The sequence below is a fragment of the Dacryopinax primogenitus genome (assembly GCF_000292625.1).
Source record: "Dacryopinax primogenitus strain DJM-731 SS1 chromosome Unknown DACRYscaffold_9, whole genome shotgun sequence".
Lineage (NCBI taxonomy): Eukaryota > Fungi > Basidiomycota > Dacrymycetes > Dacrymycetales > Dacrymycetaceae > Dacryopinax > Dacryopinax primogenitus.
This window is the reverse complement of record NW_024467206.1, coordinates 1,061,303-1,079,136: the sequence shown is the minus strand read 5'-3', so window position 1 is coordinate 1,079,136 and position 17,834 is coordinate 1,061,303. Positions and strand designations below refer to the sequence as shown.

At 53.4% G+C, this 17,834-nt stretch overlaps 5 protein-coding genes across 5 annotated transcripts; 2 read left to right on the top strand and 3 right to left on the bottom strand.

The window, feature by feature from the left end:
- Window positions 1-980: 980 nt before the first annotated feature.
- On the bottom strand, window positions 981-2,394 carry DACRYDRAFT_52030 (FAD/NADP-binding domain-containing protein; the record flags this gene model as incomplete). The annotated part of the gene is made up of 5 exons (XM_040775079.1): window positions 981-1,373; window positions 1,419-1,700; window positions 1,748-2,144; window positions 2,190-2,298; window positions 2,346-2,394. 5 exons carry the CDS (start codon window positions 2,392-2,394, stop codon window positions 981-983), a joined length of 1,230 nt encoding a protein of 409 aa, XP_040628894.1.
- A 344-nt stretch (window positions 2,395-2,738) lies between these two features.
- DACRYDRAFT_100219 (uncharacterized protein) lies at window positions 2,739-5,338 on the bottom strand (the record flags this gene model as incomplete). The annotated part of the gene is made up of 4 exons (XM_040767436.1): window positions 2,739-3,581; window positions 3,654-3,799; window positions 3,845-4,436; window positions 4,492-5,338. One exon carries the CDS (start codon window positions 5,336-5,338, stop codon window positions 4,538-4,540), a length of 801 nt encoding a protein of 266 aa, XP_040628893.1. The 3' UTR covers window positions 2,739-3,581; window positions 3,654-3,799; window positions 3,845-4,436; window positions 4,492-4,537.
- Window positions 5,339-5,953: 615 nt separating this feature from the next.
- DACRYDRAFT_22399 (UM00103-like protein) lies at window positions 5,954-7,577 on the top strand. The gene is made up of 4 exons (XM_040772778.1): window positions 5,954-6,211; window positions 6,265-6,327; window positions 6,373-6,605; window positions 6,653-7,577. The coding sequence occupies exons 1-4, from the start codon at window positions 6,016-6,018 to the stop codon at window positions 7,529-7,531; spliced, it is 1,371 nt and encodes a 456-aa protein (XP_040628892.1). The 5' UTR covers window positions 5,954-6,015; the 3' UTR covers window positions 7,532-7,577.
- Window positions 7,578-9,564: 1,987 nt separating this feature from the next.
- On the bottom strand, window positions 9,565-12,540 carry DACRYDRAFT_22398 (uncharacterized protein). Its single transcript, XM_040772777.1, has 2 exons — window positions 12,181-12,540; window positions 9,565-12,116 (listed from the first exon to the last, which is right to left on the bottom strand). The coding sequence occupies exon 2, from the start codon at window positions 12,052-12,054 to the stop codon at window positions 10,528-10,530; it is 1,527 nt and encodes a 508-aa protein (XP_040628891.1). The 5' UTR covers window positions 12,055-12,116; window positions 12,181-12,540; the 3' UTR covers window positions 9,565-10,527.
- A 1,926-nt stretch (window positions 12,541-14,466) lies between these two features.
- On the top strand, window positions 14,467-16,362 carry DACRYDRAFT_107716 (uncharacterized protein; the record flags this gene model as incomplete). Its single annotated transcript, XM_040768519.1, has 5 exons — window positions 14,467-14,824; window positions 14,873-15,084; window positions 15,138-15,569; window positions 15,623-16,033; window positions 16,084-16,362. The coding sequence occupies 5 exons, from the start codon at window positions 14,467-14,469 to the stop codon at window positions 16,360-16,362; spliced, it is 1,692 nt and encodes a 563-aa protein (XP_040628890.1).
- Window positions 16,363-17,834: the final 1,472 nt, after the last annotated feature.

Sequence of the window (17,834 nt, the reverse complement as noted above, 5' to 3'; positions counted from 1 at the left end):
GTAGTCCCATCCCCGATCCCTTTCAACGTCTCCACCCTCTCTCCATTAATCAACACTCCTCCCGGGACAGGAACCGTCAACGTTGCCCTAAGCATCTTCTGACCCTTCTCGTCCACCCATTTACGCTCGGAAAAGCAAGCATCATACTCGCACTTTATTCGCTGGAGATAAAGGATAATCGGGTTCTTGGGGTTGACCATCCATTCGCTCCAGCAGGACCGCTCAAACGTGTTGGTAGGTCGGTAAGGAAACAGGGAGAGGATGTATTCTTCGGTGAACTTTTCTTCTTGCGTGCTGGTAGCTCCGGACGGAATGGGAGCCTTGCTTGCCGGACCAGGTCTCGGACCACGTGGAGGCATCGCGCTCGTGGTAGGGCGTGAATCGTCAACCGAGTCGTGAATGAGTCTCTCTCCTTCTGCGCTCGCACGATCGTCTTGAACAGGTCTACGGGAGAGCGCAGCCGAGGAAGATGCGAATCGTTTCTGCACTTTTGACGCTGGAGGCTGGGAAATTCGGTCTAGGAGGGAACGAGAGGGTGTGATAGGTCTTCTAGGTAGACTGGGATGACCGGGGAGTGGGTGTGATTCGCTCGCGATAGAAGTCGTAGGTTCAGGATGGACGTTACTTCTCTCAGACCCGGCAAAGTCGGCCAAAGACCGCTTCATCAAGCACTGGATAGGAACACTCGAGGCAGAGAGCAAGGTCCAGTGGTGGCACTTTGGCGCCAGACGCGCAGGAGTGCGCGAAGATAAGGCGGAGAACGACAGTGTGAGTGGTGGTTGGAGAAAGAGATGTGTCGGACAGGTACTTGTGCACCGACCAGTCAAGGTTACGGACGATCCAATAATTCAGCTCTAACGCGGAGACAGACGAGGAAATTACCTGATTTGGAAATACCGCACCAGCAAGTATATGCTGCATTGAAATGTCTTTATTCTCAACAATTTATTGACTTGGCTTCTTCCAATAAGAAATCATTTCTAAATTTCTCTCTCTCCAGTAAATGGACCACTAATCATCTCCAATATGATCTTCCACGTCTCTGTCCCCATACCCCTTGTCAACCCTTCCTCTCTCGCAAGACACGCCTCTCTTCCTTTGATCATCCTCAAGTCTCCCTCCTTCTTGGTCTGCTCAATCGTCCGCCGCACACGGTCCATCCTCACATTCGCATACTCCGTGAACGCTTTGTCCAGGTTCTCTTCCGTAAACGGGGCGTGCTTCAGCAAGAGACGGACCAGATGGTATACGTCTTCTGTCGCTTGGTTCGCTCCTTGACCGAGGAAAGGCGTCGTCGGATGTGCAGCATCTCCAAGCAATACCGCCCGTCCCTTATGCCAAACCGGAGCAACGCTCCTCAAATACAACCCGAACTGCCTCCTGTCAGCCTCAGACCCACGTAATTCCGAAGCACAGACCTTGACCAGCTCTGTAGTGCCTTTTATCACCTCCCCCACCCCTCCACTCCAGTTGTAACACGGCAGTTCCCGGAGCATCTCTTTCACCCCCTGATCCGCCGGCTTGAGAGTACGCCAATCCTCAATCAAATCCGCTTCTTCGGGCATGTTCACTGCCCACATCCAGCGATCCTCAAGCATGGGAAGGGAGACAAAGTGACACCCGTCCCCCCAGACCTGTTCGACCATCGTCGGTCCTTCTGCAGGGCGTAGCGTAGCAGTATACGGTGTATAGCCAGCGATCTACTCCACTCAGCGTTCGTCCAGTATCCCATTTGGGTAGCACGTACCCCAATGAGGCCCGTATACTCCGCAGGTGTCTTGCCAAACAACACATCCCTAACGGTACTATGCACCCCGTCGCAACCAACGAGCATCTCTCCCCGCGCCTCGGTTCCATCCGCAAACCGCGCTTTCACGCCCACCGCGTCCTGCTCCAGGTCTAGAAACCTCTTTCCCCGGAACACTTTTATGCCGCGCTTCGCGCACTCCGAGAGCAAGTACGCGGTGTACGTGGACCGGTTGACGGTACATATTGGCCAGCCTGTTGCTGCGCGAATCCCAGCTCCAGCAGGTGCATCCAAGAACACCCTTCCTGATAGCTCAGATCGATGCTTCGCGTGTTCCACAGGCAATGCGAGCGCCAACGCGCCCTCTGCTAAACCGAGCAAGTTGAGAACCTTAAACCTGCTAACAGGTGAGAGACGCAGTGCGGAACGGGGAAAGGCGCACGATTGGCCAGAGAGCTGCATCGCTAGCCCTCCCTGGGGGATCTGCGGGTGACGCTCGTACATCTCCACCAGGAAACCTTTGTGTTCCAGGACGAGGGCTAGGATAGGGCCTGTATCATGGGTTTGTATGAGTCGATGAGATGTGATAGGCACGTACCCGCTGCACCTGCACCGATGACAAGCACTTTGGTCTTCTTATCTTCCATCTTCTAGTAAAGTGAGAGCAAACACAAGTCGAGCTGCGTAGATAACCATCCTCCTGCTGATTAGCATAACCCCGCACAGGGTCAAATCAGAAGATAGACTTATTGGGAGACAGAGGCCAAAGAGGAAGGGATTAGCGATGTCAAATATGATCTTCCACTCACCAACATTTCCTCTTTCACAAGACACACCTCCTTTCCTTTGACCATCCTCAGCTCTCCCTCCTTCTTTCTCAGTCTGCTTAAACGTCCGCCGCACGTGGTCCATCCTTACACTCGCATACTCTGTGAACGCTTTATCCACGTTCTTTGCAGTGAACAGGGCGTGCCTCGGCAAGAGACGGACGAGATGATACACATCCAAACAGCATTTCACAGCTACAAGTCTAGATCTATACAAATGGCATAAATAAAACCCGCACGCCTAGAAGAATGCAACGCCCTCCAAGAATGAACAGGTCGGGCGGTTCTAATGATTCGCACCTGGCTGAGGATTCATGCCAAGGAGAGTCTGCAGAGAATGATAATGCATATTCTCTTCCATTGTTCTTTGGGCATATACTTGGGTCCATTTAGCCTTCCTTTTCTTGGCCTTTTCTAGTGCGTCCTGTAGGTCCGTGGTATCGTGACCTTCTTTCTTTCGCGCGGCAATGGCTGTTTTGATTCTGTTGTAGTGGTGCACGTTTATATCGTGAATCTTCCTCGCTACGTCCCTGTTGTCTGCAGCATTTTTGTGGGCATTGGCTGTACCCGCTATTGCCGCATTGAGGTGTTCTGCTGAAGGAAACGGCCGATCCGGATGCGTTGAATAGTCTTTTTGCTTTGCCGAGGCGTCGGCGGCAACTTTCGGCATCAAGCGATGTACCTTGCCCAATTGCTTTCCTGCTTTCTTCAGATCAGTAGCGGTTGCCTTCCCGGCTTCGTATTGCCTCTGAATGTGCTGGTAATTGATTATAGCTGCCTGCGACGCCGCCATTGTCGACCCGCATAAGTCGTGACCGCACTGGTAATGAGATGTTAGTAGGAAGGGTTAGTTCGTGATAAGCAGAGGAGAAAGGGGTTTCGAGACCAGCTCTAGAGTACGACTTGGTGCCTAGTGTCCGCTAAATACTCTTGCCAAGCAGTGCTCAGACACAGCTCCGAGTGCAGGGGATGCATGTGTGGTGTGTTGATCGGGGTAACCATGGCTTCTATAAGAGAACGTAGCATGCAACGAATGCCGAATGAATGGTGTAGTCAGGAGTTAAGGGTTGAATACATACTGTTGGAGAGGACCAGAGTATAAATATTAATGCGATGGTGGTCAACCGAGGAAAGGTGTAATCGGATCTGCAGCGTGTGTAAGCAGGACCGCCCCCGCCCGTCCCTCATGCCAAACCGGAGCAGCGCTCCTCAAATACAATCCAAACTGCGTCCTGTCAGCCTCATCCAGATCTAATTCGAAAACACAGGCCTTGACCAGCTCTGCAGTGCCTTTTATCACCTCCCCCGGCCCTCCACTCCAGTTGTAACACGGTAATTCATGGAGCATCTCCTTCATTCCCTGCTCCGCCGGCTTGAGAGTACGCCATGTTCACTGCCCCCATCCAGTGCTCAAGCATAGGAAGAGAAACAAAGTGACAACCGTCCCCCCAGACCTGTTCGGCCGTCGTCGGTCCTTCTGCAGGGCGTAGCGTGGCAGTATACGGTGTATACCCGGCGATCTACTTCGTCCTGTATCCACGGCTGTACAGCAGTACGCACCCCAATAAGTCCAGTATACACCGCGGGTGTCTTGCCAAACAACACCTCCCTAACCATCCTATGCACCCCGTCCATCTCGAGACACAAGGGGATGCGGGTAGATAACCATCCTCCTGCTGATTCGCATCACCCTCACAGGCTCACATCAGAAGATAGACTTCTTGGGAGACGGAGACCAAAGAGGAAGGGATGAGCGTAGTGATACACCGCGTGACAATGGCTTCGGAAATCCCCATTAGGACTTGGCTCGAGACGCCCAAGCATCTTGGCGTATGCACCATACCATACTATACCATTTTGATCTAGCCCAATGACTATCAACAACCCAAAAAACGAAATTAAAAAAAACCAAAGTACCCAGTTATCATCCAAATCGGCCCAAGTACATCACACCCACCATTTCTCAAGTCAACACCCTCCCCGGCTGGGCGTTCCCAGTGCTAGTAAAACACTTCTCCACCCCGCTCCAAATCGTATCCCTCAACTGTCGTCCCTCAAAGTCAGGGCCCAGCTTCTTCTTGCTCTTGAGCAGCAAGACGATCACGCATCCCAGCTCCAGCAACTCCCCCCTCTCCTCCCCCACCAGGGGGCTCAGCACCAGCTCGGTATACTTCATCGGGTCCCTTATGCCTAGCAACATAGGCTCCCTCCCCCGTTTTTGGGCGTAGCGCACACCCAACGCCTGCCCAGCCTGGAACACGTCGTATTTCTTCCCCCGATGTTTGACCCTCAACAGCGCTCCAGGATCACCCTTCCGAGCCATCCATTTCCTCAAGCCGACCGCTCCCTGTCCCGATCCCCAGTCGAGCGTGGGACCAGCTTTAGCCTTCCTACCAGAGGGCCATGAGACCCGACAGATCAGGTCACCATTGGAGGTGAGAGCTCTGAGCTGGGTTTCGCTGCTTTCCCCATCTTCTGAGGTGGTGAGGCTTTCCATCACCGGCTGGCCGGTATGCGCGTCTACTACGACGCTGTTCCCTACATCGAGGGAGAGGAAAACGTATTGTGCTGCTCGGGGGTAGCGGGGCAGAGGCTCGGAGGGTGCGGGGGTATACCCGTCAATGATGGGAAGGTCGGTGTCGGAGGGGATGTCATGTAGGGAGAGGGACGGGCGGTGGGAAGCGGAGATAGAGGGGGAGGAGGAGGTGTATGCGGGTGGGGAGGTTGTCATCGGTCGTCGGATGTGGTGAGAGTCGAGGTACATGTATGCGCTCAGAGCTGAAGTAGATGTATGCGCTCGAATCGGTCGTTGGTTCAGTGACTTGCGCTCAGGTTTAGCGTCCCTTCGGTCAGGTCGTCGTCGTTCTCACTGTAGTCCTTGCACGTCGTGGTTGTGGTGGTGGTTGTGGTGGTGGTGGTCGTCTAACCCACAATCCGATATCCACGCACCGCTACAGCATCCTGTCCTGTCCGTACCACACACCGCGCACGTGCGCGTACATGACCCATCCGCGGATATCGGAGGCGGGGAAAATGGTTCGGCGTTACCGGCCGTCAAGGCACCAGGGCGCGCTTGTTACAACCTTTATTTAGGCTATCTGCGTGGGTCTTTGAAATGTGAAATTCGCAGTTCTACTCTCATTTCTTATTTAGGAAGAACAAGTATATTCCTTGAATAGGAAAGGTTGTTAGTATGCAAAACTGAGAGCATGAAACATGAGAGAACATTTCGGCTTTCGGCCCGACCCAAATCCGAATCCTCTGGTTATTAATTTCCCGATCGCGATACCCGATAGCCGATCACTTGACCCTTGCCCTCCTTCCCCGCGTTTCTACACCGGCAGAGCTGACTCAGCCGTAACTCCAAGGCTCTTGGTTCCCTCTCCACAGTAACAACGGTTAAAAGCTGTCATGTCCAACTAACTGTTCTGTAGAAGGAGAATGGTGACCCCCATCATTTCCTGGGAAGACGACAAGACTGTTGTTGCTGTTGTTAAGCCGGAAGAGGGACGAGGTCCGGACGAGGTGGTACCAGTAGCAGTGGGGAAGGAAGAGGAGGAAGAGAAAGAACCACCTCTAACAGCTCCGGATGGAGGATACGGATGGATCGTCGCTATTTGTCAGTTTTTGTGTAACGGTGTGTGTGTTCATGCTGAGGTTGATGGGATGAAACTAACAAGTAGATGGCAGCCGCAACATTCGGGAACGTCACCAGCTTTGGCGTATTCCTCAGTTTCTACCGTGAAAACAACTGTCAGTATTCCTGCGTTTCCTTTTGCTCAAGCTGACACTCCCCAGATTTCCCAGGCACGACAGACATACAGTACGCCTTCGTAGGCGGGGTAATCGTGGCCGTCGCACTCGTCATCTCCCCGCTCTCCAACTACCTCGGGAACAGGTTCGGCTTCAGAGCGCCTATGATAGGCGGTGTGCTCCTGTACACAGCGAGCCAGTTTGCAGCTGCATTCTCAAGGACGTTCTGGGAGTTGCTCCTAAGTCAGGGGATCGCCACGGGCCTCGGTATCGGATTAGTACATCCCCTTGCTGACCCCAAGACCCCCGCTAACCCCTTTAGTAGATATTCATCCCGCTCCTCCCTATCCTCGCCCAATGGTTCACAAAATGCCGCGCCCTCGCACTAGGCATCGCCGCCGGTGGCTCAGGCGGTGGTTCTCTAGTATTCAGCATAGTCACCCGAGCATCGATCGAGTCCCTCGGCCTACGCTGGGCATTCATCGTCAACGCCCTGGTCTGCTTCGTTGTTCTCGTCCCTGCCGTCCTCCTCATCCGGGACCGTTCCCACCTCGGGTCGAAGCACAATACGGAGCCTTTGGAGCTGAAATGGCTTGCCCACCCGGGCTTTGTCTGGGTCTGGCTGTGGGCCCTCTTCGCGCTTATGGGCTACGTATTCGGCGTCCTATCTGTACCGACATACGCTGTTTCCGGGCTCGGATTAACCCAAACACAAGGAGCGAACCTGCAAGCTATTCTAGCTGCAGGGCAGATGGTCGGACGCCCGGCTATAGGGCTAGTAGCGGATCGGATAGGCCGTATAAACGCCGCGATGACATTTACGTTTGTGGCCGGATTCTCCTGCTTGGTCATATGGATGCTCGCACACTCGTACAGCGTGCTCATCCTCTTCTCGATCCTGCAAGGCCTAACGGGGGGCACCTTCTGGGGCGCTTGTGCACCCGTCACTGCCGAAATAGTGGGAGTCAAGGATATGGGGAGCGCAATGGCCATGCTCTGGCTTGTGAGCGTTGTCCCCAACCTGGTGTCCGAGCCTATCGGGATCGCGCTGGTGAACTATTCCCAGCAGCTGGGCATGCAGGGCACGGACGCGTATAGGATAGGAATCGGGTTCACGGGGGCATGCTTTGTTGTCGGCTCGATGACGCTCTTGGGGACGAAGAGATATGTACAGGGCAATTGGAGGATATGGCAGAGGTCATAAGACTTGTGGTGTATACGTTAGATCCTGTATCGATACTAATTATCGCATATACTGTACTCTACACCTCCCAATGAGGCGTCAGGAGTAAGTCCGCTGGAGGGGGAGTAGTCCGTAACGGCTCGAGTCAAGCAGATGATAGTCCGTAGGTGAAGTTCCAGTAGTAATCGAAGCCTATTCTGAAGAGTGTACTCTCTACCTCCTAATGAGGCGTCAGGAGTAAGTCTGCTGGAGGGGGAGTTGACAGTAGTAGCCGGTATCTCTAGGATAGTAGTCCGTAGGCATAATGCCAGCCAAATCGAAGATAGTAGCGAGGAACGACTGATCCGAAGGCTGGTTTGACTTTCGATGTGCGTTTCCAAGCTCCAGGCAGGAGCGTGGCCAATGCCTGCGGAAGGCACAAGCAACCGAACGACCGTCCGAAGCGAAGGAGTTGTCTAGAAGACTCGAAGGGCTGGATAAAGAGTGATTCGGAGCGTCGTTCGAGGGTCCGAACAGGTAGTCGGAATAAGAGAATCAGAGGGTAAAAGTAATGATTGACTGTAGGATATAGGCATACTATCAAGTATAAGGTGTGAAGAGGGTACCCAAGTCGAAGAAACGTCTCTATCCGAAGTACTCGAATCCTCCTATATACGTTCGGAGCGGTTCAGACTTTCGGACTAACTATCCTACTCTATTCCTAATCTATATTACCTAAAGCTGTGTATCTTCCTTCCAATGTCTTCTCATAGTCCGTTCCGACCCCGCTCGGAATGTCGTTCGGAGTGCTGTTCGAATGTGGAATCCGAACTCGAAATTCGAATGTGCGGCACAAGAGATAGCTAGTCTGAGAATGACTTCGAAATCCGACCCTAGTTCTGAAACCACTAGACGTGAGAACACAAGACCAACTAGGATGGAAGCATTCGGAGAGGCCGTTTGAGTCAGAAGGGCCAGCTTGAACCGATAGGGCTACGAGGGGGAGAGACAGTTCGAAGTGTACTCTACACCTCCCAATGAGGCGTCGGGAGTAGGTGCGCTGGAGGGGGAGTTGACAGTGGTAGCTCGAGTCTAGGTAGTGGTAGTTTGGTCGTCTCGTAGTGGCCTAATCGATATTAGACTCTAAAGGGAGGGAAGTCCGAAGGTCGATTCGAGGGTTCGATAGGCGTTCCTAAACCCCAGGCCGGAGCGTGGCCAATGCCAGCCTAAGCGCAAGCAGTTCGAAGACGAGAGTCCGAAATGGCTGCGTTGCCGAGAGGACTCGAAAGCAATAACGAGTGTTGCCGGGTCGGTTCGAAGATTCGAATCAACAGTTGGAATAAGAAGAGCAGAGGGTAAAGTAAAGATTGACTGTAGAGTAGAGGTGTAGTATTAGAGTGAGGTAAATGATGGCCAGAGAGCCGAACGAGAGAGAGATAGAGAGCGTCCCTATCTGAAGTACTCGAATCCTCCTATATACGTTCGGAGCAGTTCGGACTTTCGGACTAGCTACCTAATCTATTCCTAATCTATATTACCTAAGGCTATGTCTAGGGTCCACTCTTCCTTCCAATAGTCCGTTCTGGCTGAGTTCGGCATGTCGTTCGAAGAGTTCGAAGGTCGGATCCGAACTTGAAATTTGTATGTATGTGCAGCACAGAAGGTCGGAAAGAGTGTTTGGATTGCTCGATGTAAGAGAGAGGGAGAGTAAGGACTGACTGTACGTTAAAGGTGTAGTGTAAGGGTTAAGGTAAGAGATAATAGTCAAGAAAAGAGAGTGAGTTCCTGTTCCGAAATACTCGAATCCTCCCTATATATATGTTCAGAGGCGATTCGGACTTCGGACTAACTATCCTAACTCCATTCCTAATTTATGACTACTGTACTTTCGAACCTCGTTCGGAGTATCGTTCGGTGTGCCGTTCAAACGTCGAATCTGGCTTCGAAATTAGAATGTGCAGCACAATACTAATACCGAACACGCCCGCTGCGTGCAAGAGACCATCTCTGTTCTTACGGCTTGTACACAGTCATCAGGGGCAGCATTTTATCTACAACGAATTCATTTTTTTGGGTTTTAGTAAAACTATATACTTCGTTCCCCACCTCCCACCTCCCTCCTTGCCCCGCTCCTGTCCCAGAGCGTTCGGACATGATTGTATGCGTACATGATTGAGGATGTCGCCGAGAGCAGGGTAGGGGAAACCAAAAAAATAAAATAAAACAAACAAAAATTTACAATCGACTCGTCAGAAATATCAACAAGAAAAGGAATCCAGTGAATATGCACAAAACGGGTGAACTCCAGAGCGATAAAAGACTACAAGCGACACACATGAAGAACAGGAAATCCACGCGCTAGGAGGGGCACAGATGTCTGCACCCGGTCGGGTACAGAGAGAGGGAGTTATTGGTAATTGATTTTGTGGATCGCACGGCGGAGAGGGGGTCGTTGGGTGGGTTCGTGCTCCTTCCAGAATGCCTTCTTGCGTGTCTTCCTTGGTTGCCTCATGAGCCGGAGAGTAAAGGACTTGAACATGTAGAATAGGGATGGGCACCTGCACGCCCTCGCCGAACCCGCTCATGGGTGGGCTATGAACAAATAATAAATAACTCCTCCGCCCCTGGCACTCCGCCAAGGGGCCAGGGTATCACCTGCGCTAGCCCGGCCGGGCGCAGTATTGTTTGTTTTTGTTTTTGTTTGATGTGGGTTCCGGATAGGTTGATGGGAAATGGTGATGTGTCGGGTTCGGTTAGGTTGAGCGGGAAGACGACAGGCACAGGATGTGCTGCTGGGTGTTCGACTTCCTCGGGCATGAGCTGGGGGGAGATTTTTTTGGAACTTGGACAAAGCTCTAGGCTCCTGGCACCGACTGTCCTGCGCGGGATAATCGGCAATTCAAGGTGGTGACTGCCTTGATGCCTGCGGCATATCCCTCACGGACAGCGGCTCAATGCCCGTCCTTGCCAGGACGCACCCTCCTGTACATCAGCCACCAGCCCCGGCACCGCATCAGCTCCAGATGCCCCACCGCGTGCTACGACCCCGCACCGGGCACCCACTCCTGCACCTTCCTCTTCCTCACATACACGGCCTCTTCCCCCAGCCTCTCCTTCACCCAAGTGCGCACCCCACTCGCAAGCCAGCATTCCTCCAACTCGAGCTTTTCCAGCGTCCGCGCGCGCCGCCGGCGGGCGGCGTTATAGCTCACCGGCGCTGCGGCTGCTGGAGGTGCACATGCTCCCACTAAGAAATGAAGGAGAGGCTCGCAGGGGAGGACGAGGTGCAGAGACAGTTTGCGCAGGGGAGGGACGGACGGAAGGAGCGATGTCATCAGCTCGTGATCAAGGGAGGCGGGGGTCGAGGCATGGAGTACCATACTGCTCAGAGAGAGGTGTACGAGCTGTGGCATACAGCACGTAAACCGGAGTATGGAGGCGAGGGTTGCGCGAGCGGCGGAGAGGGAGAGCGTCCGCACGCGGGCGAAGGACTGAGGAGATGACGGGTGCGTAGCGATCAGGAACGAGTTCTGCCCAGAACGGAGATGCAGGTTCGTGAGGGCGGGAAGGAGGAGGTGCGTGAATAGTCCGTGGGCGTGGAAGCCTGATGTATCCTGGACTGAGATGTGCAGGGTCGTGAGGCAAGGAAGGGTGAGTGATGGTGGGAGGTTGTCTGGTGGTGGTGGGGCGGGTGTAGAGGTAGAAGGGGAGATGGGCGTTGACGAGGATACCGGGGGAGAGGGGTCGCCTGGCGATGGTTGAGGAGGCTCGGGCTCGGACTGTACACGCAGGTCGCACAGTTGGACGTACTCCAGCGCCTTGCAACTGGACAGCAAGGCAAGCATGCTCGACACCTTCGTGACAGTGTCGAACATCCTGAGCTCCGTCAGCGTCTTCGTGTCCGGGAACTTGAACTCGCTCGTTCGTGCAGGTAGGAGAGAAGTGCCAGCATGATGTCCCATGACTGTACATTTCCTGCAGCGGACAAATAGCGCTGCGACGAATGTGTACGCCTCGGGGGGAGGGATGTGCAACCCTTTGTCCTGCGCTTGAGCCATCGTGTCGTGTATCCTGACAGAGATGTCGAGCAAGCACGACCCAGTGCGATCAGCAATCGTCCTCCATTTCCCTCCTTGCAGCCATTGTTCAGGCCGTGTCATAGGCAGGTGTATGACGAGCTTGTGCCACAGGAGAGGGGTCGTGCACACCACATGCCTGAACCTCGCCGACACATGGGACAACGCAATCGCAAACGGGTTTGGCGGTTCGCCAATGTAGTCCGCACAGGACAGCTCGAAGATTGTAGCGATGATCTCGTCAGGTAGTGTATAGGTTGGCGAGTAGACACCGTTGATCGAGTGGGCGAGCCGCGCTCGTTGGTGCGCGATGCCGGCACCGACGGACGCCGTTGTGCGATCTTGCTGGCCTGTGAGGAAGATGAGCTGCGGGCGGAAGTCGACTGGCAGTGCTGGAGGCGCTGCAGCAGGTCGTTCAGGGCTTCGCTTCGCTGTCGTTGTCGTCGAGGCAGACGTTGAGGGAGCGTCAAAGGCGGAGAGGATGGCCATACACCGCACACCGTTTGAGAGCGAAACAACTTGACGATTTGTCCACCGAATGAAAGTGACGACTGCGGTGATATTGGAGATAACACATCGATATACCATCTAATACGATCAAAATAAATCACTTACTCGTCTTGAAATCAGATGGGCAGTGCAGAGATCAAGGGAGAATAACAGCCTGCAGGAGGATGATATGACCGATAGGGACCGCCAGCTACAATGCCCGATAACCGATCCACGACAAAAATGGATGAAGGGAGTGGAATGGAATATAGACAATGAACGACAAAAGGTGAAGGATAAAGGATGAGAAAAAATGATAATTGACTTGATGTGATATCCAGATATCAGATCGGGTCAGGGGCAGGGAATCCAGCGGCTGGGGAGCAATTGGAATATAGCCCAAGTACCCACGCGTACCTGCGCGTGGGCACAAGTAAGGCGCACACCTCCACCGGGGGAAAGCGTGCTTGGAATGGGAAAAGTTGGAGGGGATGGAATGGTGTTGTGCAGTGCGAAATGGGGGGTATTTGTACCTCTTGGAATTGAGGATTGAGGCTGACTCCCGCTGGCTGGTCGAGAAAAAAAAAACTGCAAAGGGAGACACTAATTACCTGACGGCTGGGCATCTTTCGGGGAGAGGGGCCATCTTTCGGGGAGAGGGGCCATCTTTCGGGGAGTGGGACAAGAAATTACTCTATGGTGTACAGATGCGCGGATATTCGGACACTCTGGCAGTCTTCTACCTCTTCTAGGCAGAAGGACCGGGGCAAAGTCTTACGGTCTCCTGGAGTCTCCCAGGCGGATTGACGCACCCCGGCGCATATTGACACACCCCGTTGCATGTTGACACACCCCGTCTTCCCACCCTCCTACTTCCGAACTATCAAGGTCACACGAACCCCCCTTTCTCCGATATCCCGATCGTCAGGTGCTAGAATACATTTCGCCCCTGCCGTAGCCTCGAGAAGCAACCCTATATTTGTTATGTCCATCCTCATGTTGCATTGTGATGGTGGTGAAAAAAAAAAAAAATGGGCGGCTGTGCAGTACGTAACTCATTTGGAGCTTCCTCACTTCCTGGAGCGGCCCGCTCCGGTGCGCTGGAATTGTTCTGTTCTTGCATGTGACATGGCCAGTGTACTGCTGGAAAGGTGTGAGGCCCTTTGTTGCAGGAGACATTAGCGCTTTGGCCTGCATCTCACCTTACCAAGAGAATCAAATTGAATGAATAAATAAGAATAAAAAACCCTTTCAAAGTCCGGCCTAGGAAACTCTATTTATTTCACATTCAATTCCTTGATGAGAACAGAAGCTGACCCTGAGCAGTCGGCCGGATCATCCGGACCTGACTGCTTCTTGCATCCGGAGAAGCCGGGGTAAGTAACGTACATACAGAACAATACAAACTGAAGTTTAAAATAATGCAGTTCTTGAGTTGAATAGTTTACATATGTTTTTGACAGGTATTCTGATGTGTTCTGCTTACTAGCTCCTGAACAGGTGGGCCAAGGGTTACTGGTAACGAGGTGGTTAGGACCACTGTAGGAACGTTCAGGCCCAGTGTAAGACGCACAGGCTCTCACCTTGCAAAAACACCAAGGCCTCAGCTGCTTGCTTTGCGTTGGAGTGGTCTTAGGCTGGAGCTGAGGCCATGGAGCGCAGGTACTTATTGCTCGAGCGAAGGGCGTACGCAGGTCGCTTTTTTTTTCTTCACCGTCCACAGCGCGACGAGTCATCGCTCATCACTCGCCGATCTTCACACGACCGGCAATCGTTCCATCACATCTTTTCGACGCTAGTGCCGCTTCCACTTCTTTCTCAGCGTTGCGTGACGGTGGAGCCAGCCTCACCACCGCCGGTCGACGCCATTCCCCGATCGAGGTCCAGATTACGATACAAAATTTTGCGTTCAGACTCCGCGTATCCCAACAGTACGGCCATCAATCTCGTCAGCGTGCGTTACAAGGAATCTTGTACGGACCGTATCCTTTTTGGGCTCCTTGTCATTCCTTTTTCTTCTGAGGAGGGCCGTTCACCCGAAAGAGGCTTTCACAGTTCACGTCGAACAAGCTTCAGCGCAACGAGAGAAGGCGGCGACGCTCTATTGTTGGCAGTTCGGCACGCGTTCTTCAGCTTCCCACCGTTAAGGCGAAGCTTTGCGCAGTCTGAGTAACGACACGTCTCTGCGCCACGCCTACGCCAGTGTTACGAGTGTTACGGACGTGGATTGGTAGGTTTCCCCGTGCGATTTCCGCGGCTTCTAGGTCGTGATTCAATAAGCGTTGCGAAGCTGGTATCCAGTGGAAGCGAGTGTGTTTTTGATATCCAGCTACGGGAAGCGAGAAGCAGAACAACGTGGACGTTGACCATCATTCACTTGCGCCGGCGCGACCCTAACCTTTTCCCCACCTAATGGCTCTCTTTGGGCCCATATGGGAATCCGACCTCTTCCTCCCCTCCCTCCCCACGCCCTCATCCAATCACCCCCCTCGGCCCCCCTTCCTTACTCTCCAAAACCTCTCCTTACGCTCAGCGACCAACACCCCTATAGGACTGGACGACTTCTCGCTCTCGTTTGGTGTCAACTTTCCCGAGCATTCTCAGCCGTTCTGGCGTGGCGTCGTCGAGCTCAATGCTAGGGCATATGGATGGGTTAGGTCTGAGGCGCTGGATAGAGTCGGGGGGCAGGAGGCGAAGAAGTCCGTGTGGAGACATGGTTTGGTCGTAAGAGTCATCGTACAAGGGAAATGGAGGATGAGCACATTTGATGGTGCGTCGTCCCACTCGCTCCTAACCTCGCGTACTCAGTATTGGACAGACAATTATGCGAGAGACCTACGTCTAGAGGAAGGGACAGACGCAGTCGTCATGCATACACGCGAGCATAAGAGATATCATGTCCTCTCTATGGAGGCGGAGTGTTATGCCCGCAGCAGAGTGACGCTCGAGCGGGGCTTGCTGGTAAACTTCGTCGTTATGTGTGGGACGAAATGGGCCCATGAACAGACTATCCGGTTTCTTGTCGATAAGGTACGCGTCCACACATCCTGTCCTGCCAGATGCTGACGCAGGATTGGGGGTAGTATAAGCAACTATACAAAAAGTCCCACACCGACGAAGCGTTCTTCACTGCGGACATCTACCATACCCTCGTCGCCCATTCCTCATGGCTCAAAGACCACTGGACGAACGAACGCTGGCGGAACGCCGAGTACGCGAAACGTGTCCAGATACCGCGTGAGGACTGGGAAACGTTTTGGCGGGCGGGGAAGGAAGCGCGGGCGCGGGCGCAGGGGCAGGGCAGGACTTGGGGCGTCAAGCGGAAACTCGGGGAGGAGAAGAAGAGAAAGCGAGGGGCGAGTCCAGGAGGGAGCGGGAAGAGGCGGAAGGTGGAAAATGGGCAACGGAGGCCTGGTTTTGCCAGACCGCCCAGGTCAGGGCAGTCTTCGACCGCTACGCCGCCCCGCTCGACAAGATCCCGCAGAACAGTGGAGGAGATCGACCTCTCCGGAGATGTACGTCCCTCCCTTCCTTGCACTGCATGCAGCAGCACTAACCTTCAAACCAGGTCATTACCAGAACATGTGTTGTTCCCCCTCGTTCTCTCCAGAGGCGCAGGAATCCCCGCCGACAAAACGAAACTGTAGACCTGGACCTCACGCTCCCCGACTCGGACGACGAGGTTGAATCTCTCCCGTCCCCGCAGTCTGCCAACCGACCTACACAAGACGACGAGATGGAAGTTGACCAACTAGACGAAGCCTACGACAGCTCCAAAGCTTCTGGGCCAGACCTAGGAGGACTGTTCACCCCCCCTCCCGGAAATTCAGACACAGAAATGCGCCCCGTTTTCCCTGAGCTGGCTAGTCCTCGCCGGCCCCGGAAGACAGCAGGCCGGTGGAATACCCAAGCTGCATCTATCATGCCTTTCTTTCCAAAGGAACTCCCTGTTCCGGAGCAAGCAAACCTATTGCCCGCCGTAAGTCCCCCCCCTCCTACTCTTTCAGCAGTAACTAATACACATGCCAGTACTTCACCCACAAACCCGTTCTCTCCCCTTCCTACACCTGGACATGCCCCTGCCCCTCTTGCATCTACACGATGGATTTCCTCCGGCCCTCCCCTTCCTTCCTTGCCACCTTGCGGCCAGATCAAGTGCAGATGGCGTTGAGTGTGCATTCGGGATATACGAGCGCCAAGCTCAACGGGATCTTTTATGTTAAGGTCAAGGAGCACTTTCTGGAGCATGTGAAAGAGATGGGTATGGGGCGATGGGGGAGGCCGAAGATGGACGATGGGGAGATGTGAGCCTGGATCTGTCTGTCTGGGATGTTGGCGCGTGCGAGATTGTGGTCAGTTACCTGAGGATGACCGATTCTGCACGAGAACCTGTAGCTTTAGTTATTCAATTGGAAAAGGTCCATTGATGCTCTTCAGATCCATGTTGCTGACCGCACGCAGGACGACCCTTAGCCTCATTATCCACGGTAATCCTGAATGACAGCCATCAAAGCATACTCCGTCTGTGCTGCACATTCGAATTTCGAGTTCGGATTCCACATTCGACGTTCGAACGACGCTCCGAACGACATTCCGCACGAGGTCCGAAAGGACTATGAGAAGACATTGGAAAGAAGAATGGACCCTATACACAGCCTTAGGTAATATACTAATGAAGAGTAATCGAAGGAGGGTGGTGTTGTCCCCCCCCATGAGACATGTCAGAGTGTGGGTGGTGCAGCCTCCACCCATACAAGCAAAGTTTTCCCACGGACAACACATTGTCTTCACTGTTCTACAACCACCACATTGACATGGTGGTATTGCCAATAGTTCTTGCTTTGCTTTTGCCTTCTGCCTGCTGTGGATGGCCTGCTGGCTGACCTGCAGGTGTCAACAAACTTGGTTGTGTCTTTGTGATGGGTATCCAGATGTGAGACAAGCTGTGAAAGCACAGGAGCGCAGCTGCTCAGGCTAGGAAGGACCAGAACTGGGTAGTGGATTGTCAGGAGTTTGGGAGGAGGGGAAATGGTACACTCTATCATGCTGTTTTTCTCACACCTCTGGTCTAACCCTGTACTCAGACATGAACATTCTTTCCTCCCTTCCGGACACCTTTCACAAATGGCCATGGAGCAATGGGGCTGTCATTGACACCCTGACAACATTATTCACCAAAACTCTGCTCCCTGCTCCCCTTCCTTCTGCTCCTCTCCAAGGAGACTGGATCTACCATGTTCAACCTACATCTCCTCTCCCTCCTGGCATGCCAACTACACCCCTGGTCTTTCATATTCACCTTGCTATTCCTCTCAATGTCTGCAGGGTTATGGCATGGTTCCTGCCTGCTCTCTATGCTACCAATCTGACTCAGCATCTGCATAACAATGACACTTATCACTCTGCTATTCCTGCACTGCATGTGGGTGTCTGGTGTCAGTCTCTGTTAGGGCAACACAGGCTGACTAAGTCTGCTCACCTAAGAGTGCCAAGAGTCTAAGCAGGCAACAAGGAAGTGGAGTAGACCTGATGACCAAGACCTATCTACAGTATAGGTACCTGTGGATGATCCTAAGAGACCAAGTCTTAAGAGACAGTCCCCAGGCAGAGTAGGCCTTATATTTATACCTCTGTGGTGGAACCTGCTAGAACATCTTGCTTACTCAGCCTAGTCAGGTGATCAGGTCATATGACCAAGGATGAGGTCATATGAGGTCATGCACAGCCATGCACAGCAGGTCACCTGACCATCCAATCCTTCCAGCAGGTTCCAGCACATG

Excerpts from the sequence above, each read along its gene's own strand:
- DACRYDRAFT_22399 (XM_040772778.1), top strand. The coding sequence starts at position 6,016 with ATGGTGACCCCCATCATTTCCTGGGAAGACGACAAGACTGTTGTTGCT. Across the intron at positions 6,328-6,372 it reads TTTCTACCGTGAAAACAACT|ATTTCCCAGGCACGACAGAC; the intron begins GTCAGTATTCCT and ends GACACTCCCCAG. Across the intron at positions 6,606-6,652 it reads CGGGCCTCGGTATCGGATTA|ATATTCATCCCGCTCCTCCC; the intron begins GTACATCCCCTT and ends CCCCTTTAGTAG.
- DACRYDRAFT_22398 (XM_040772777.1), bottom strand. The coding sequence starts at position 12,054 with ATGGCCATCCTCTCCGCCTTTGACGCTCCCTCAACGTCTGCCTCGACG.